Source organism: Ursus americanus, chromosome 14, assembly GCF_024610735.1.
Source record: "Ursus americanus isolate L20-20 chromosome 14, mUrsAme1.1.p, whole genome shotgun sequence".
Classification (NCBI taxonomy): Eukaryota; Metazoa; Chordata; class Mammalia; order Carnivora; family Ursidae; genus Ursus; species Ursus americanus.
Genome location: NC_142140.1, coordinates 56141930 through 56162559, shown reverse-complemented (window position 1 = coordinate 56162559; position 20630 = coordinate 56141930). Strand labels below are relative to the sequence as shown.

The following is a 20630-nucleotide window of genomic DNA, read 5'->3' as shown; positions in this document are numbered from 1 at the left end:
CTCCTGAGCAATGGCGAGGGGCAGGGTGGTGCACAGAGAGCAAGCAGCCAAGCAGTACTGGAAAGGGGTTTTAATCATAATTAAATAGTTCATATATGGCAGACACCGTGATTAAGCCGTAATTGAGGTCCTTCAACTCGGGCCTCTGCTGAGCCTCCTGGTGGCTCAGCGGCCCAGAGCTCCTGGCCCCAGTGCCACCTTGGCCCAGCTGGGCCCGTCTGTGCCAGCAGAGCTTGGGCTGCCGTCACCGCTCCACTGCCAAGGCCTCTGGCTGCTCCTCGGGGAAGGCGATGTTGAAGATCTCGCGGTAGTGCTCCACGAAATGGACCTCCAGGCCCTCCGTGATGAAGGCAGCCAGGTCATAGAAGTCCTTCTTGTTCTCAGCTGGCAGGACAATGCACGTCACTCCAGCACGCTTTGCCTGGGGGCCACGGGGAGAGGGGGCGCAGGCAGGTCAGTTGGGACGGCTTGGCCCCGACCAGGCTCCCCTGCACACCCTGTCTTGCAGCTGAGGAAACGGAAGTCCAAACCCCATTCCTGGCCTCTGTTCCCAGGAGCCTCTTCTCCCAGAGCCCCAGTTCTCTGATGAATGACAGTAAGCAGGGCCTTCTGTTTACTGGCTTGACAGCTAAAAGTACATGGGATCTGAACAGATAGCGTGCGCTGGAGCGTGCCCGGCCTTGATGCACAGCCTCAGGGCACCTGTGAGCTCTGGATCCTGGTCTGTGCTGCGCCCACAGTCCTCCAGGGTTCCCACCATCAGGCCCTATTTCACCCAGAGTGCTGCTGCCCGACTACCCCCTTGGGGGACCAAGTTTTCCACTAGCCACCAGGCATCGTCCAGGGACACGGCGTGTGCTGCTTTCTTCCATCTCCCATTTTTCAAGTGAGGAAAGCTAGGTGCAGAGAGCCTCTGTTGCCAGCGGTGGACTGCCTTGTGGGCAGGTTGTGGGAGGGGAAGGGGGGTGCGGATAAGGCCAGGTTTCGGAACGCAGGGGATCGAGGGCTGGACAAAGGGGCAGGGGTCCTAGCACTGAGGGGGGAAGCATGGGACCAAGTGTGATGAGGGCAGACCTATCTCTGCATCCCCCATTCTCGGTGCTTGGTTTAAGAGGAAGCAGGTGTCCACCCTACTCCTAACTTAAGAGCAGCGGAGAAGGGAAATGTCCTTGAAGAGGGGGAGGACCACTATGGGGAGGGGCAGCTAGGACACTCCGCCCCACTCGGGCCCAAGTCCCAGTCTGTAAGGGGCTGGTACCCTTCCTTGCCTGCCTGAGGCCTACACCAGCTGTGCAAGGACACAGGATGGTGCAGGGGTGGGGGGCGCCCTCTGGTCCAGACCCACCCCAGGGGGGAGGAAGTGACACTTACCGCAATGGTCTTCTCCTTGATGCCACCCACCGGCAGGATCTTGCCTGTGAGGGAGACCTCGCCCGTCATGGCCAGGTTTGGCCGCACCGGCCGGTCCATAGCCAGGGAGAGCAGGGCCGTGACGATGGTGCAGCCGGCGCTCGGGCCATCCTTGGGGGTCGCACCCTAGCGGGGAGATGCAGGTTGGGGGGGTGGGCGGACTGGATGAGGGCTGGGGACCCGCCAGGGGGCCGGGGCCGGGGAAGCCGGGGGCTCACCTCGGGCACGTGCAGGTGGATGTGCGAGGTCACCAGGTAATCATTGGAGGGCTCGTGCTGCATCAGGAAGGCCCTGGCGAAGGTGTAGGCGATGCGAGCACTCTCCTTCATCACATCCCCTAGCTGACCTGTCACCTCCAGGCTTCCGTCCTTGTCCCCCTTGCTGTCCTTGTCTCGGGGCCGCCGAGGGGATGTCTCAACAAACAGCGTGGAGCCTCCTGGGAGACCAGCGTGCAGAGGCTGTGAACCCTGGGACCTCTCCCCCGACCTCACAGGGTGCCTCGGGGACACCCCGCGTTCCCTCTGCCCTCTCCCCCTGGCCTGGTGCCTGCTTCTCCACATCGCAGCGCCGCCACTGGGGCTGCCGCTCACCCGTGCTTTGGGCTGCCCTCGCTGACGTGGACACAGCAAAGGCACAGCCTCACAGCACCGAACCCCAGTTCCTTTAGATCTCAAGTGAGCAGACACTGCGCCATTCCGAGCCAGCCTGTTTGTAGACCCCACCCCACAGCACCGCCCTGCGCCCTGGCTGAGCAAGGGCACCTGGACAAGGGCGCCCCCTGCTGGGTGGCAGCCCCAGGGCCAGAGCGACTCCCCTCAATCCAAATAAGGCTTGTGGGGCACTATGCCACCTTACAGACCAACCTCTTCCCTGGCCTCTGGCCTCCCTTCCCGGAGGGGGGCTCGGCGGCATCTGCTGCTCACCCATGGCGGTCCAGGCCAGCCCCATGACCACGCCGGGGGGCGTCACGTCGTACATGCGCTCCACGGTGAACACGGGCTTCCCCACAAAGTCCTGCAGGTTCTCGGGCGTCACCTCTACCAGGTCGGTCTCGCCACTGACGATCTTGTAGGCAGACTTCCGTAACACCTGGGGTGGGCAAGGCAGCAGGGTGGGCGTGGGCCCCTCACCCCACTTGTTTTTAGTTTTTTAACATTGCGGTAAAAGACAAAATAACCATTTCAACCATTTATAAGTCTGCAGCTTCCATGCATCAGATGCATTCACATCTGTCTCCAGAACGTTCCATCTCCCCACACGGAGACTCTCTGTCCCAAGAAGCACGGACCCCCCACCCCCTGCCCCGGCTCCCACCAGCTCCTGTCTGTGTGGCCGGGACTCCTCTGGGGAACTCCTGGGAGTGGGGTCCCGTCTTCCAGGCCGCAGGCCGCAGCCTGCGCTCCGCTCACCTTCTCCACCTGCTTCTGCAGGTTGCGCACGCCGCTCTCCCGGCAGTACTGCTTGATAAGCAGCGTCAGCACGGCGGACGACAGCTTGGCCCTGCTCTCGTCCAGGCCACACAGGGCTCGGGCCTGAGGCACCAGGTACCGCTGGCAGGGGACAAAATGCCATCAGGACCCTGGGCCTCAGGGTCAGGAACCAGTGGTTCTCCTGTGGCCCCCACTTAGCACCGAGCCTTCCCAAGACCCCCGGCTGGCTAAAGACGGAGGGGGACCCAGCACCTGCCTGCACAGACCTCTCAGCTGGGGGCAGGGGGAGCTGGGGAAGGCTGTCCCAGGAGGGGACACCAAAGCCAAGACCTGAGGGGAAGGAGCCAGGGAGTCTGGGCAGAGAGCACGGCAGGCCCAGGACCCCCACAGATGCCCAGCCTGCCACCTCCAGACGCTCCCAGGCCTCTGCTCCTGCTGCACCCTCTGCCCAGATTCCACTCCTGTCCTGCCTCCAAATCTCATCCAAGACGCCACTCCTCCACGAAGGTCTCTCCTGATCCCTGGGCTCACCCCACTCACACTGAGCAGCCGCCTTCCCGAGCACAGGAATGGGGAGATCAAGGCTCCCAATTCACCCACAGCCCAGCCTGACTCCTGCCACACAGCAATCATGGGACAGACAGTCCAGAGCACCAACTGGGAGGCAGAAGGCAGCTGAGACACGGGGGACACAACGACACACGTCAGTACGTTTGTCAACAGGTTGGCCCTGAAGCCTCCGGGAGTCCGTGTTCTTCTTGTCCCTTTAAAGGTTTAAAAGTAGTACCCTGCCCAGGTCCCCAAGCCTGTCCCTCCTTGGCGGGGTGGGGAGGCTCCAGGACCCCTATAACTACCTCAGCCAAGAGCTCCTCTGGCTCCCCTCCCACCCCAGGGGACAGGCAGCCGCTGTCAGGCCCCAAGGGCTGGGACCCAGCGCCCGAGGGCTGCGATGAGCTCTGGGAAAAGCGTGTTCAACCCCTTCCTACGAAGAAAACACTGGGTCCGGGATGCCTGGATGGGTCAGTCGGTGAAGTGTCTGTCTGCCTTTGGCTCAGGTGATAATCCCATGCTCCTGGAATCAGCCCACACTGGGCTCCCTGCTCAGCGGGAGCCTGCTTCTCCCTCTGCCTGCCGCTCCCCTGCTTGTGCTCTCTCTCTCTCCCGCCCTCTCTCTGGCAAATAAATAAATAATATCTTTGAAAAAAAAGAAAACACTAGGTCAGAAACACCCTCCCTTTTCTCTGGAAGGAAATCTGGCTCTCTGCTTCATTCTTTAGGGTAGGAATCCAGCCCCGGGCCTAGGGAGACCGCTAACAACTAAGAAATGCACCGAGACCTGAATCCCAGGTGACCCTTGGCCTAGGACACGTGTTCCATGGTCACAACTCGAGGCCCCACAGCTGGCGGGAAGACAGGTGGAAGGGGCACTGGCCCTGAAAGCAGCCGAGGGGCCCCAGGCTGCCCCTGGGACAGGTGTGCTGCGGGACAGGGAGCAGCACACTAACGGGGCAGGGCATGACACTATCAGGACCGAGCACACAGTCCCCAACGCTGCACAGGTAGCCTTGTGCCCGGAATGCCCAGGAGAGACTGTGTTCTCGCCAACATCACGCTCAAGGCTCTCTCCCCCTTATTCCTCTTCCGGGGCCCAGGAGAGTGGGGTAGAAAAAATCTGTACTCGGTAGGTCTCTGATCCCAGGTCCGGACCCAAGAGTTTCCAAGACCCTGGCATTTTCAGAGTGGTAGGGTGAGCGGGGCAGCTGCTGGTACCTATGAAATAGCCCCTTGGTCTGAGGGCTGGAACGGTCAGCCTCGCCCTTGAGCCCCAGGCACAGAGGGCTGCAGGTGCAGTCAGTCACCAGTGGCTAATGATTTACTCAACGACGCACGTGGAATGAAGTGTCCAGAAACACCCTAGACTGTGGAGCTAGGAGACCGCGGACCCGCTGCGAGGCGCTGGGAGGGGGGCGTGCCCAGGGAGCGCATAGAAGCCCCTGCCCCGTGCTGGGCTCCATGCAGCTGTTCCGGCTGTTCCCTGGTTGTATCCTTTATAATAAACTGGTAAGGAAGGAAACTGTTCTCCTGAGCTCCGTGAGCCGTGACACCAAACCATCAAACCCAAAGGGGAGGTCAGGGGAACGCCTGACTGCCAGCCAGTCGGTCAGAGGAAAGCGAGCCCTGGAATGCGCAACTGGCGTCCGAAGCAGGCGCAGCCTGTGGGCCGGAGCCCCCAGCCCTCGGAGTCGGACGCCACCTCCAGGAGGAGCGGAACGGGAGCTACTGGACGCCCAGCCAGAGAAGCGGGTGGGGTGGGGAAGTGCCCTCGCTGGGGTCAGACGTGCGCAGTTACGCGGTTCACAGCAGGCCTCACCTCTGCTCTCGGCAATACTCACAACTCCACGAGTGGGCAGACCCCGGCCATCCCCCCTCCGAGCAGGGCCACAGCTCTGGTTAGGGGCCTGCCACTCGGTGCTCAAATATGCCTTGAGCCCCAGCTGCAGTGGGGTACCCTCTTCTGTCCAGAGCTGGGGTGAGGGTCCTGCCCTCACCTCTGCGATGGCGAGCTTCTCCTGGGCCACGTAGCCAGACACGTTGATCATCTCCATCCGGTCCCTCAGCGGCTCAGGGATGGTCTCGGTGACATTGGCCGTGCAGATGAACAGCACCTGGGGAAGGCGGCAGGGGGGTACCGGAGGACTGGCCACCCTGACTCTCCCCACAGGGCCCAGCTCCCTGGCAGGACACACACCTTGGACAGGTCCACGGGCACATCCAGGTAGTGATCCAGAAAGTTGGCGTTCTGCTCGGGGTCCAGCAGCTCAAGCAGTGCTGACGAGGGGTCCCCCTGGTAGCCCCGGCCTATCTTGTCTACCTGAAGGGGCAGCAGAAGGCGGCTAGTTTGGGCACCTGTCCTGCTCCCCATGTCTGCTCACCAGACACCCTGGCGGGAGGGAGCCAGGAGGGACCAGATTTCACCCGCACCAGGGGCGGGCACTGGGCAAGCCTGGAGCACAAGCAGGTGGGCTGCCATGGGTCCTCCGAGGCAGGACAGAAGCTGTGTCATGAAGGGGCCTGGCGGCTGCGGGGCCACCCAGTGACTAGGGAACGACCAAAACGGCGGGGGCCGCGGGTCTGATCTTGGGCACAGACTCTGCCTGGTCGGCACCGCCTGGAGCTCTGGCCCAGGAAGGCCCAAGGGACCATGTCCGGCCTTGGGGAAGGGTGCCGGGAATGTAGGCTGCGCTGCCTCGTCCGCGCCGAGCCCGGCCGCGCCCAGCCCCTCGTTGTGCGCACCTCGTCTATCAGGATTAAGGGGTTCTCCGTCTTGGTCTTCTTAAGACACTGGATGATCTTTCCCGGCATGGCGCCCACATATGTCCGCCTGGGGGCAGAGCAGAGCAGGAGCGGCTGACCCCCCGCCCACCTGGGGCTGGCCACGCCGGCACCCACAGGCCCAGCTCGCAGACAGCACCAGGATCTCAGGGTACCACCTGGCCTCCATGGAGGGCCGCCCAGCGGCGGCAACGGGAAATGCAGAGCGGCGGCAACAGGAAATGTGGAGGCGGCGTGGAGGCTGGCACAAGCGGACAGCTACCCCAACGGCCTGTGCTCTCCAGCAATGGGAATGTCGGCCTCGTCCCCCAGCTCCGACTCGGGGCAGGGAACAGATGCAACACCAGGTCTCACTCAGACCCGTCCCCACAGCCAGCACCTCCTATCCGGATGGTGAAACCCAGCCCACACTGCCCAACCCAACAGAACAAGAGAGATCAGGAGCAGCCAGGTGCTGACGGCAGAAACGTCCCCCCGACCCAGGTCCTCCCAGGCACAGCATGGCCTCCGAGGTCTCGGGGTCACTGGGCCCATGGCCCGGACCTGGCTGGCACTTGCTGGACTGTTTCTTGACCACGTCCTTGCTCTACTGTCCCAGCTCAGCTGCGGGGGTCTGGCACTCAGAGAGAGTAAGGCAGACACGAGTCTTGTGCCTGCGAGGTAAGACCCAGCAAGGCAGACAGATGGCCCACCAAACGAAGGAGATTATGAGGTTCAATAAACTTTATACACGCTACAAAGAGAAGGAAGGACAGGGGCTCTGGAATGCCATTTCAGGGGCGTTAAGGTGGAGATACAGAATGTCTTAGGGAAACGTTCTGAGCAAAAGAAGTGAAGAGGCAAGCTGTGTGGGTATTTGAAAGTAGAGGGTTGTCTGTGGGAACAGCCTGTGCAAAGGTCCTGGGGCAGGGGCAGGCCTAGGCCTGGTATACTGAAAGCCCCTATGGCTGGAGCAGAGTGAGTGAGGGGGGAAGAAGGAGGAGAGAGGGAGGAAGCAAAGAGGGCGGGGTGTGCTGGGCCTTGCAGGCCTCAGTGTGGATTTGGGCTTTTACCCTGAGGGAGGAGGAAGCCCTGGAGGGCTGCGGACAGAAGAGGTTGTCACTGCTGTTACAATAGGGTAAGAGCAGTAAATTCCCTGTTCTCACCCTTGTTTGGGATCCCAGACCCAACATCAGCACAGAATACCTGTCCCTGCCTTCTTGGGCCCCTCTCCTTTGCTGACTCACCCCGCAATGTTACAGACATGCACCTGTTTAAAAACTCTGCCAAGGCCTCTTCTCGGCCTGGGTGAATGGTGCTTGGCCACACTCTCAGGCGTTCTCTGAGCCAAGGGCCCAGGTGACGCCAGGGCCTGACTCTGCCCCCCCCCCTTCTTCCTGAGCTCCTCCCAGCTCAGACCCCAGCCCTGAGCCAAGAACCTGCGCGGCTGCCCCACCCCTCCCCGGCACCACCGCAGCCTGGAGGCTCCTCGCCCGCCCACTCCCGCCTCCACGGCCCTGCCACACTCCAGGTGCCTTCTCTGAGCTCCTGCAGCCCACACGATCCTTGTACTCCTGTCACACTTGCGTCTCACCAAAACTACCCAGGAAGCTACTCCAAGAACCACCCTTGGCAGAGGCCAGCGTGGCGGGAAGCCCCGGGAAAACACGCCATGGCCGCCCCAATGGAAGGGCGCCGGCACACAGACCGGCGGTTTCCAGACCCTGGACGCGGGCCTGGAGGGGGAGCAAAGACCCAGGAGAGGTGCTGAGGCCTCACTGGCGTGCCGCCCTGTCCTCAGTGGGGACACTGCCTCACCCTTGGCTCCAGTCCACAGTCCTGGACACAGAGAACTCTGGCCCCCGAGCCAGGGGAGCTGAACTGGGTAGGATGGGAGCTGGAACTAGCACCAGCCGAGGAAGAAACACTCCTGGTGGTCTGCCCTCCTGGTGGCTGAGGGGCCAAGGTTTTGAGCCAACGTTTGCGCGGCTGGACTCAGCCAGGCCTGCAGTCAGTGGATGGCCGCGCTCATCGGTCACTTAGCCCAGCGTGAGCAGAGGTCACCGCTCGCCGCTGACACCCCCTCACACACACAGGAACGGAGCCAGGCCAAGCCTACCTGTGCCCTTTGATCTCGGCCACGTCGGTCATGCCCCCGACGCTGAAGCGGAAGTACTCGCGGTTCAGGGCACGGGCGATGGAGCGGGCAATGCTGGTCTTGCCCACGCCAGGGGGACCATAGAAACAGAGAATCTTGCCCTGGGTGGAGCCTCGGAGTTGGCTGACAGCGATGAATTCCTGCAGGCAGAGGCGGGCTCCCATGAGACACGCGCCGTCCTCTCTGCAGGACCGGGGGCCCTGCCTGATGTGAGCCTCACCACTGTCACGCTGACTTTCAAGCCTCTGGGGCCTGTGGAAGGGACGAGGCCTGTCCCAGAGGGGCTGAGCTGACTGGAAGGCTCACACGCCCCAGGAAGGGCAGTGACCCACTGTGGGTGACCAGGGCGCCAAGCCAGGCTGGTAGTAACCCCTTCCTCCCACATCCTGGACCGTATCGACCCTCTCGCTGCTCCAGCCACGGCCTACTGGCCCTGAACCAGGCCCGTCTCGTGTCGTCTCAGGCACTACTCTTGTCCCTCCTCAGAAACCCGAGGCCCCTGGAGCAGGCTGCCCGGCCCAGGCTGCCCTTGCCACCTCTGAGCTGCTCCAATGCCAGTCTCTCCCCCTGGAGCCCTCCCTCTCCTTCCACGGCCTCCGATGACCCCCGCCAGCCCTGCCTCAGCCAAGGCCCTCCTGGACCCTAGACGAGAAATTCCCCAAGGGGCTCCTCTGGGACCCCCACCAACATGGGGGAGGCCTAGGTCCCGAATCCAGACCACGACAGACCCAGCCCCTCAGTGCCCGCCCTGGGTGCTTGGAACAAATGCCTAGGAGGTGGGACTGTGGCGCCCAGAGGCGGCTTCGAGCAGCCTGTGCCCAAGGACCTGTGGGAGGGGTGCAGGCGGGCCTAACTGGGACGGTGGGGGGAAGGCCTGGGACCCAGAGGAGGGGTGCAGGGGGCCTCACTGGCATGGGGTGGGGGGGAGGGAGAAGCCCGGGACCCAGGGGAGGGGTGCAGGGGACCTCACTGGCATGGGGTGGGGGGAGGGGGAGGCCTGGGACCCAGGGGAGGGGCGCGGGCGGCCTCACCAGGATGCGCTTCTTGACATCCTCCATCCCGTAGTGGTCCTCCTCCAGCACTGCCTGGGCCCGGGCCAAGTCCAGATTCTCGTTGCTGTACTTGCCCCATGGGATGGACGTCAGCCAGTCCAGGTAGTTACGAGTGACGCTGCCAGGGAACAGACCAGAGCCGGTGAGCGGGGCCCGGCCAGCTGCCCAGCACTGCCGCCACCAGCCCGCGGTACTGGCGCCCACTGACCCTGACGCATGAAGCACGGCCAGCGTGCCCCAGCTGGCGGAGCCGGTAACCGGCGAAGGCCGCGTGGTGGGAACTGCAGAGCCCCCAGCACAGCGGCTCGGCCCGTTTCCTGGCCCAGACACAGCGAGCACGAGGACTGCTCAGAATCCCGTTCCATGGAGGCAGCAGGGGTAAAAATGGAAGAGGACTTCACCCAGGGGATACGTGACACAGGCCTGGCTAGGGGCAGATCAGCACTGCCGGGAGAGAGACCCCAGGCTGGGAGCTGCGCACCCAGGGGGCAAGGCGGAGCCCCCAGGAAGACACGCTGACTTCCTGGCTCTCACAGGCCACGCAAAGGAGGGAACAGAAGGAGAGGGGTCCTGGCTGAAAGCCCTGCTCAAAGCCAGACATCCCTGGGTTCAAATCCCGGTCCCCACCCACCAGCCCAGCGGGCCTGCTCACTGACTGACTTCTCTAAGCATAAGTTCTCCAGCTGGGAAACAGGTGACAAAGAAAAGGGCGTTCTGCACGGCGGCGCCGAGACAGAACTGTCACAGGCCAAGTGCTTCTCAGGCGCCCAGTGTGACCAGAGGGTGGCCAAGGGACCCACCCTCCCGGCTTCTGGGCCTGGCATCCTGGCCCCTGGCGGGTCAGCGGCTTGGCTGAGGCACGAGAGGGGGCCGCCCTCGAGGGTGGACGCCACGCAGAGACGGGCACAGCCCCCAGGACGCTCACTTGAACTCGGAGGAGTGGTTGTCCAGCAGGCCCAGCTTGCTCAGCTCCTCATCCACGACGTCCATGACGTGCTTGGGGACCACGAGCTCCTTGAGCCGCTCGCGGAACTTCTCCTCGATGGCGTCCTTGTCCTCCTTCTCCAGGCCCAGCTCCTTCTTAATGATCTTCAGCTGCTCCTGCAGGAGGTACTTGCGGTGCGTCTGCTTGATCTTCTCCTCCACCTGCAGGCCCGACAGGCCACGGTCAGAGCGCACTCAGTGCACGGGAGCACGCACACGCGTCCGCGGACTGCCAGGGGTCGGGGGCGCGGCTTCCTCCGGACACAGAAGGAAAGCCCGAGAGCCGCCACCCGCTCCCTCCCCCTCGAACCCAGTCTCCCTGAGCCGGGCCTGGAAAGAAACAGTGCCAAGGGGGCGCCTGGGTGGCACAGCGGTTAAGCGTCTGCCTTCGGCTCAGGGCGTGATCCCGGCGTTGTGGGATCGAGCCCCACATCGGGCTCCTCCGCTATGAGCCTGCTTCTTCCTCTCCCACTCCCCCTGCTTGTGTTCCCTTTCTCGCTGGCTGTCTCTATCTCTGTCAAATAAATAAATAAAATCTTTAAAAAAAAAAAAAAAAAAAAGAAACAGTGCCAAGAGCGGAGAGGACTCGCTCTTCAGTCCTGACTGCGACCAGGTGAAGCTCGCTTGACGCTGGGCACCTCCCACGGGCGCAGGGCTCCTCTGGACGGACAAGGCCGCCGAGCACCCAGGCCGCCTACAACCCCCATTCCTGAGTCCCATCGGAGGTGCAGTAAGAACTGCCTTGTGCAGGGGGCGCCTGGTGGGCTCAGCCGGTGGATCATGTGACCTTGTTCTCGGGGTTACGAGTCTGAGCACCACACTGGGGGTAGACACAAATAAATACTAAAACGGGGGGGGGGGGTGCCTGGGCGGCTCAGTCGGTTAAGCGTCTGCCCTCGCCTCAGGTCAGGATCTCAGGGTCCTTGGACCGAGGACCACGTTGGGCCTCCTGCCCAGAGGGGAGCCTCCCCCTCCTCCCGCTCGTGCTCTCTCAATAAATAAAATCTTAAAAAAAAAAAAAAAGTTGCCTCGAGCTAATAACCAAGTATTAAAAATTTTCCAATTAGAGATGTGACCAGAAAGTATTTTCTAAAATAAAGCAAAGCAGAAAAAGCCAGTCAATTCTGAAAAACAGCACGACTGGTAAGCAACCGACAATGCAGGCAGCCCGCGGATCTGCCCACAATCGGGAAGGTGGGCCACAGACCACAGAGCGTTGGGGAAACAGAGCTTCAACCTGTCCGAGGCTGGGTCCCAACGTGCAGCATGCTCCCAGGACGCTGAAGCTAGAGCAGCGCCCCGCCGCGACGGGGGGCATCCGGGCCGGCTTCCCCGCCCCGAACCGGAGTGACACCGCACGCCGCCCTCTCCGCGTGGCGGGTCCTCAGCCTGGGCTCACCTCGCGCCCCAGGCGCTGCTGCAGCTTGCTCAGCTCAAACTCCTTCTTGAGGAGCGACAGGGCCTTGTACAGCCGCTTGGGAATCTGCCAAGAAAGGGAAGATGCGAGTGATGGTCAGAAGTTGGCATCTCTTTGTGGTGAGCGTGTGGGGGGACCAGGCACCTCCCAGACGGAGCGCAAACGGGCCAGAGCGACCTGGCCACGTGTCGCCAACTGGAGACAAGCCCCCTCTGACCTAGCAAGCCCAGTTCTGCAAACACCTCCTACAGATAAAGTCCGGCACGTCTGCGAGCTGTGGTCGAGAACGTTCGCAGTGGCATCGCTCATTCAGAGCACAAGGCTGATGGCCCAAAACAGCTCCCGCTGAGCGGAAGGCACCAGCGGAGGGAACGCCGGCAGCTGCGAGACAGACCAGGGAGCAGCACGCAGCCTGACCGACTCGGGTGAGCGTGAACCGGACTGGGAAGCGGAACCACGCACAAGCAGCCGGGCTGGGAGGCCGGCCGCCACACAGATCAGCACGGGCCGGGGTGCACTCACGTTGGTCTCCTCCAGGACGTCCTGCAGCTCGTGGGACTCGGCTCCGGTCAGCGCAGCGCCCATGTCACTCAGGTAGATGGGGTTGTCCACCACCCTCTGGCCCGCCTGCATCATCTGAAGCACAGACTCTCTGGAAGGGACAGAGGACGCCGCCACGGGGCGCGGGGATGCTGCAGCCGCTCGGGCTGGGCCCCTGGCAGGAGCGCTGGCCTGCGTCTCCCCTCCCCAGCCGCGATGGTCAACGTCCTGGGATGCCCACGGAGAGCCAGGTGCAGACCAGTGGGGCCACCCGTCCTAGAGTCGTGAGACTAACGCCCCCAGGCCCAGACACGAGCCCCCTCCAGCAGCCACGGAGCAACCCCCAAGTGAGATTCCTCCCCTCCGCCCCAGCCGATGACAGAAGGCTTCCGGGCAAATCCAAGCCCTTGCTGGTATGGAGGAGGCAAAGAACCTGCTCTGGGTAAGGCACCACCCTCCCCCTCCCCCCACAGAGCCGGCCTGCCGCACGGGAGGCAGGTCTGTTCACACAGGCCGGGGCCTGAATCTCTGCCCCTGGCAGGGTTTTCTATCAGGACGACACTCTGAGAAAGCCTCCCAGCAACCCCAGCTGCAGAAAGAGGCCCACCGACCCCAGCCGGGCCTCGGCGAGGGTCAACCACACACCAGGACCGGGGAACGGCGCCGGAGACCCACCTGTAGAGCGGGTTCAAGGCAATGATGTCCCGGATGGTCTTCACAATCTCGGCGGTCAGGGCCTGGCGAACAGGGAGGCTGCCATCGGTCCCGGGGGCCAGCAGGGGCTGTGGCGCAAGGAGCCCCTCCCGCCTGGCCCAGGCCAGGGATCGTCTCAGATGCCCGGGAGCGCAGCCTGAATCCACCAGTCACAGGGACTCAGGATCAGGACAGTAAGGATGAAAACCAACGCCTACCTCCTTACACCATGCTGAACCTTGACCTTAAAGTCAGCCATTTTGAGGAAAAAAGGGCGACAAGGGATTTCTTTATTCCTTTATTTCAAGCGTGAGCCTCACAACCAACACCCTTCTCCTCAACCTCAGCACACCCTGGTCTGAATTCTCCTCTGTCCGGGGACGGGCCTGCGAGTCACCAGGGCTCTCAGCCTGTCCCCTCCCAGAACCTCAGGTCCTGGCTCCCCGAGGAGGTGGAGGGGCCCCTCTGCTGTGGATACCACAGGCACCACTGCCACAGCGAGGCCAGTAATGCTGCCGGCGGGACCGTGGACAGTTTATGGTGAACCACTGGAACCTGGTGATTTCCAGAAGGCGGCTCCCAGCATACCACACCCCAGTGAGGGCACAGGTGGGGACGGAGAGAGCGGCCACCACGCGTTCCTTCACTGCAAGCACCCAGCCTCTAGTTAGGGGTTTGTCCCTGAACTGATGGGGCTGACCTTCCAGAAGGAGCCTGCAGAGGGCAGCTAGAGGCCCGCGGCACCTGCACGGACAAACACGAGCGTGTGGCCTCAAGTCTCTCGGATTCTTTTCCCTGCGGCATCTACGAATCTCATCAGTGAATTTCACTTTCTCCCACTACCGATCCTCACAGGAAACTAAAGCTCTGCTGTCCAGTCCAGCAGCCAGGGGGCAGCTCCTCACATCCAAATAAATCAGAATTAAGACAAACCCCGACGTTTCGTCCCTCGGTCACACCAGCCACAGATCGAGCGCTGACCACCGCGGGGCTGATGGCGCAGAACCAGAGACCACTTCCATTACCACGGCAAGTTGTCCTGGACGGCGTGGCCCTGTGGGTCTGACTGCTGCCCTGGGCCGCTGGCAGAGGCAGCCAAACCCCTCCCAGCGCCCGGGGCAGACATCACCAATGGACCCCAGCTTTCCCCGCCAAGCTCAGAAGCCTCCAGAACTCTGTTCGACACAGCACCACAGGAGCAGACCGAGGCTGCTGGCTGGCTACGCACGGCGTGTTCTCCCCAGCGAGGCCCACGACGCCGGGACGCACACCGGTAAGGCGCCTTCGATTACCTCTGCCTTTCCTCACCCCCACCCACTGGAAACAGGTCCCCTGCCTCTAACCTGCACTAGGAGAACGGGTGGAAGGACATCACCCACCACCTTGACAGCTGGCTCGATAAGCTACGAAGACAGCAGGCAAGCCTGCATCCGGGGTCAAGGCGGCCAGAAGGCTGCTGCTTTCTTGTCTAGAAGCCGCGGGTCACGGTGAGTGGGCCCTGCTCCCTTCCCAGAGCCCTGGGCTTGAGGGGAAGGAGCCAGTACGGAAAGAAGGCCAGGGGATCCTGAGCAGCTCACAGGGGCTGGCGCTGGACCCAGGTTCCAATCCTGCCTCCCTCACGGGCAGCTAAGGACCCCAGGACATTTCCTTTACCTTCTAGATCCCAATTTCTTCCCAGGACTTCGGGGGGAGGGGAGCACTTTTTGCATTCCACGAGAACCTGACGGCTTTAATGGGCTAGAGCCTCGGTGGCATGTCCCCTGCTCAGGGGGGTCCCTGGGTGGGGGCAGCGACTTACTTTCACTTCTTCCGTGACCTGGAAGTCCTCGTGGACGACATTCTCCACCTCCACCATGAGCACCTCGCCGGGGGGCCCCGAGGCAGGTTCCGTCATCACCTCCACGTGCTGCCCGCTGCTCAGCTCCTCCTCCGCCTCCTTCTTGCCCCGCTTCGCCTTCCTGCGCGGCTTCTGCTTGTTCTCGGCTTCGGCCTCCTCGGGCTCCACCTCCAGCTGTCTGTTGATGTGAATCCTGAAGACGGAGACGAGGCAGATATGAAGCTGCCAGGGCTTCTGGTGCTGGCCACAGAGGGACCCGTGGGGCCCGGGAGCTGGAGACCAAGCTGCTGTCTCAGAACCCCAAGGCTAGCACCCCCCACCCCCGGCACACAGCTGGCCTCCAGCTGACCCAGCCATTCCGTGTTCCACGCCAACACCCCGCTGTCCTCTGCGAACATCTGAAGGCCGACGGGTAAGCCAGCAGCACCCAGCTCGGGGGCCCATCCCAAGTTGTTGGCTGCACCGAGCACAGCCCGACTCTAGGACTCCGCCTGTCCCTCCCTCGACCTTCGTGTTGTTCAGGCCTCAGTTCAAGGGCACCTCCACAAAGAGGCCCTCCCTGCCCACTGTGTGTGAGGTCCATCCTGTCTATGCCTTCTCCTCACTCTGTTCATCTTCGCGTCCCCCCAGAGCTCCCACCACCTTCAGAATTCAGCTGGTGACCGGCTTTGAAGCTCACGTCTTCCCCTCCTGGGGGTAGGGGGTAGGCCTATTTCTGGCCCACACCCTAGTACCCAGCAGACACCAGCGGTTAGGTGACGTGAATGCAAACATGCCACTTCACCTCTCGGCTCTCTCCTGTCACATGAGGTAACTAACTGTCCCCTTGCCTGGAGGGCCGGCTTGAGAGCTGGTGGGATGGGGACCCAGTGCCCGGCTGACCCCAGCAAACCGCATAAAGGAGGCCTGGCCCCTGGAGCCAGCAGGACTCCTTCCGTAAGGCCCCTCACAGGTCAGGACAGCACTGGGTAGCCACCGCTGTTTTTATTCATTTTCTTGCATCTTCTGCTCCCTCCAGCTCACACATGCCCCCAGCAGAGAGCAGCAGCCTCCTTCCTCTAACGTGAGCAGATGAAGACGGGTGCAGGGGCTTCGTGTGGTGGGACCACCACCAGGACCTTTCACAGAATCAGCGCCTAACACACCCCGTTTCCCGAGTGTGTTCTGGGGGTGCTGCCTTTCTGACGAGGAAATGGGTCTGGCTGAGTGAAAAACCACAACACTAAGCTGGGCATCCAGCAGGATTTGCAGGCAGAAGCAGACAAGGCTCCTGGGGAAAAGCACGCCCACTGTGAACAGCAGACCCCGAGACACACTTCAACATGCGACACGAGGCAACCTGCTAGTTCACGCTTGTGATGCTTTTGTGAGTCATGTGCGTAAAAGATACAACCTGTCACTGACCACCCATACTGCCACTTTAACAAGAGGGACCCGGAGGTGACCTGTCTCCACCATCTCCAGCTTTCACCTAGCCCCTGCAGTGACAAGGCCGTAGGGCTGAGCAAGAAGGATGGTTGATACCAGAACCTGGGGACACTCAGCACCTCTGCTCCTGCACCATCCACTCACTCGGGGCCCCTCACCTTCTGTGTCCCATGACAATCATGCGCAGTTTGTCCCCAAGGTCTTGCATCTCGTGGATCTGGACAAACGTCCCCATGTGGTAGACCTCATCCAGGCTCTCGACCACGTCAGACTCGTTGCTAAGGGTCAGGGACACAAAGGTACATGGTCACAGGCCCTGATTCTCAGTGGGATGTCTCGGGTGAAGAGGGAGGAGGAAGAGAAGAGAAATAACCCTGCCAGCCTCAACTGAAAACCGAGGGCAACCCCCTCGCTCCCACAGGTGCCGCAGAGCCCCGCAGAGTGCCTGCCAGCTAAGGGCGGCCCCTGGCGGCTGCCACCAGGCACACGGGTGCGCAGCTCCTGGGCTAAGTCAGCTGTAAAGACAGGCCCAGACAGAAGGGATTTCATTCCACGCCTCCCGCCACAGAGCCTGCTTAGAACAGACCTTCTAACTCAGAAGTGGAACGAATTCCCACCTGGAGTCAAGGTGGATGTACCTGGAGCTGTACTATCTGCCCCGCTAGCTCTGCTCTGAAGCGACCTCACAGGTGGGGTTACCACCAAAGGTCCTGGAGGCGAAGTTCCACCCACCACCCCCACCCCTGCAACTTGACAATACATGAAACCTAGAGCTGAGCCAGGTCTTCAGCCCAGACTAAAAAAGTATGCTCGGCTCCTGGCCTTGTGCTCCGTAGGTTTTGCTTGATTCCTTCCAGGTCAAAGGTCAGAGGTCCAGGCTACTCTATGGAGCAGGACTTGTGGTGAGCTACACTCCAGGGCAACTTCAACGAAGGCATGAAGGAAAAGTTACACTTACCTGTCATCCCTCTTGAGAAAGACGCCGGCATATGGCTGGGCGAGACGGACTTTCCTCCTTAGCAGCTCAACCAGCTTCTTATTTTTAACCTAGCATGACAATGATCCCAAAGTGAAACGCAGGGCAGGTTTTCTAGCTGACATTTTGACAGTAGTTCTAGCGTTTTGTAGATTATTCTCCAGACTATGCTAACCTGACCCAGGACGCTACCCAACACAGTCCAGGAAGTCCCAAACCAAAAGCACACACACAAAGGCGTAGAGAATGTAGTGGACAGGTTGACAGGGCTGCATTCCCTGGTGGTTTCCCCCACTCTCTATAGAAAACTTGAAGCAGAACAATGGCCAGAACCAAGAAATTGATTTAACTTCCAATTTCAAGAGCTTGTCAGAGGTGAACTGTCTTCACTTGAACATCTAGACTACTCTGATTTTTATCAATGTCAGAAGGACAACACTAAATGTGCGTAATTCCACTGTGGCCCATCCCACAGGCTGGCAACTTCCTCCAATTTGGGTTCAAGTATTTCCCAATCACATCTACATCCTTTTCGTCAAGGACTGAAAGCCCCAGGATGACAACGCATCATCTTGATGTCATTTCAATGGCAGAAAGAGGGTTAATATCTTCTAGGGAACATCTGATGGAGCAGGTGCACAGACGTCTGTAAGACTCAAGTGATTTCCTTCCAGCGGGCATTGATTCCCACGCCAGACTCTGATTACACTTAAGGGCCCTCAAACTTCAGTAGCATTGGAATTACCTGGAGGACTTGCTAGACAGATGGCTGGGCCCCAGCCCTGGAGTTTCTTGACAGAGAAGGCCTGGAGTGGGCCTGAGAATCTGCATTTCAAACAAGCTCCCAAGTGATGCCGATGCTGTTGGCCTCAGCACCACAGTTTGAGAACCAGTGTTCTAACTCATCTCTTAACGGGGGCTCTTAACTTGTGGTGCAGAATTCCTGACCCTACGGATGTATTTTTCCCAGAGAAAAGGTCCATGACAGCCATCAGGACGGATACATGACCCACCACAAATTAAGAGCCACTGATCTATACTGAGAGGCCACTAATAAGGGGAGAAACTACAGGGACAAGTTAGCCACAGCCCGTGTCAACCACAGAATCAGGAGTAGAGCTCTGCCAACAGGTTCAGAAACCTTTACCCACGGCCATGGAAGTTTCCCTAATTCCTCTCTGATAACAGCTGCTGCATCTTAGCTCTTGCCTCCTCCCCCTGGCAGGACTCCTTGTTGCCGCTGACAAGGTAACAAAAACAGAAATACAGTGCATACCATGTGTCAGTCTCACGCTTTCCACAGCGATTCATTTAACCCTCCTGGCTAACTCCGGGTGGGCAGACAGAACCTCCAGGAGGAATCATCTCTCTGGGCACAGGGCACAAGAGGCATCTGCCCCTTTGCAGGACTGAAGAGACCGTAGCTGAACACTCCTGGCCCTAGAGGTCGGCTAGGGTCAAGGACAGGAAAAAGGCCTCCAGGACAAGCTTCTGAAATGTCAGGAGTGTATCATACTGCAAACAATAGCAGCAGCTTCTGATTTAGATATTAGGCTATTCCTCTGACTTACCTCCCAGACCAGCTCTAAGAACTGAGGTATGATAATGATGCCCATTTCACAGATGAGAAAATGGAGGCCCAGAGGACCAGCTTTCTGAAGGTGAAGGAGCTATGGATGGTGGAGCCAGGATATGAACCCATAGGCTCTGGGGCCTGCAAGTAACCACTACTCAAAACCAAGGAAGGCCCTTGAAGAGTAGCGCGGACACACGCAATCAGCAGGTGGGAGAGGAGGTGGGAGCGGCTCCTCCAGTCCTGAGATTTGTTTAGCAAAGACTAGAGTATGAGGGAGAGGCTGGAGAGTGAATGCAGAGGCTGACTCATCATATGACCTTGCTCAGTTAACAGATAACCTTTCACCAAGGACTCTAATTTCCACGTTTTAAAAAATAGAGGGGAGGGAGGCATTTGGGTCCTTCCTACTCTAAAAACTCAAGTTCCTTGCACTCATGTTGCTTTCTATTACATCACCCCAGTCCATCATCCCCACCCCCTTGGCTCTTAGTCTGAAATGATCTTGCTTAATGTCTCTTCCACCAGAATACAAGTTCCTTAGGCACAGGGACTGCATATGACTTGTTTGCTGCTGTATCCCCAGTTCCTGCTACATAGCAAGAGGTCAAGAACACTCTACTGAATGAATAAACCATGGCTGCATCCCTCTAAGAACATCTGTACCCGACCTTCCTCCTATGCCTCCTGTATTCTATTCCTGGCTTTATTATCCCTATGGTAGTCTTGCCTCCTAACACGTAATTTACTTACTAATCTTATTTATTGCCTCTTGTATCCCGCTAGGACGTAAGCTCCAAAAACAGGAATTTTTATCAGTCCTGTTCACTGTTGTATCCCTAAGAACCGTACCTGGCACGTGGTAAGCGGTCAAGAAATGTTTAAGGGAGGAATGAGTCCTGATCCCAAAGGGACTCGCAACCACACTGCAAACCGCCCCGAGGGAGAGTGTCACGAAACATTTACTAAAACCCGCAGAAAAGTAACTGGGCCGTAAGATTGTTCTCTGGTCCGGTCCTTCCCAGCATCGGAGATTTCTATGACTAGGACTCTAACTGGGCAGTCCTAAACTCACTGGGTTCATCAGGGATCTGAAAGGGGGAAGAATCTGGCTCGAGTTCACCAAAGTAGTGAGAAAACAAGGACTCGAACTCCAACTTTTAAGAAACTTCATGCCTGGAAAAAGTTGTGATATGAGGGTGCTCAAGGATCCCTCGGTCCAACCCGCTGCTTGCAGAGCTGGGGGAATTGGAGGCCACGGCGGGGGCGCTCATTACCTCGATAATCTTGATGAAGCGCGGAAACACCGGGTTGCGGGTGACTGCAATGAGCGGCAGGTGCGGGAAGACGTCCGGAATCGTCATAGGAGTCAGCGCAGTTATGATCTGGCCGTCCCCACCCCCTGCGCTGCCCCCCGCGCCCGCGGCTCCATCCTCCGCGCCGCCCTCGGAAGCATCCTCGCCGCTGGAGAATGCGCCGCCGCCGCCGCCGCGGCTGTTCGCCTCCCAAAGTCCCCGCCACTGGCCCGTGGCCACGGGGCCTCGACCCCACAGCGCCCAGGGAGGCGCGGCGTCGCAGGCCCGCCGGCCTCTAGGCAACCACACTCCAGCGGCAGTCGGAAGCCGCCCTCCGGCGGCGGCCAGCAGTGGCCGCCGCAGCGCCCAACATCGCGCAGCGCCCCACAACCGCACGTAGCCTGTGCCCGCCGCCATGGCCCGGCCATTCTGGCGACGCACAGGACTTGCGTCATTTCCTCTCGCCCGGCTAGTGCGCACGTGAAATCCCGCGCGTGTCCAGGGGCCCGCTTGGCGGGGGGGGGG

The 20630-nt window shown here is 60.3% G+C and overlaps 1 protein-coding gene across 1 annotated transcript; it reads right to left on the bottom strand.

Moving 5' to 3' along the window:
• Window positions 1–55: 55 nt before the first annotated feature.
• On the bottom strand, window positions 56–20550 carry LONP1 (lon peptidase 1, mitochondrial). The gene is made up of 18 exons (XM_045776702.2): window positions 20088–20550; window positions 17220–17308; window positions 16420–16539; window positions 14795–15026; window positions 12979–13040; window positions 12286–12415; window positions 11746–11829; window positions 10288–10508; window positions 9342–9480; window positions 8272–8450; window positions 6135–6222; window positions 5590–5712; window positions 5390–5506; window positions 2820–2960; window positions 2334–2499; window positions 1629–1846; window positions 1372–1536; window positions 56–421 (listed from the first exon to the last, which is right to left on the bottom strand). Exons 1-18 carry the CDS (start codon window positions 20520–20522, stop codon window positions 245–247), a joined length of 2886 nt encoding a protein of 961 aa, XP_045632658.1. The 5' UTR covers window positions 20523–20550; the 3' UTR covers window positions 56–244.
• Between the last annotated feature and the right edge of the window lie 80 nt (window positions 20551–20630).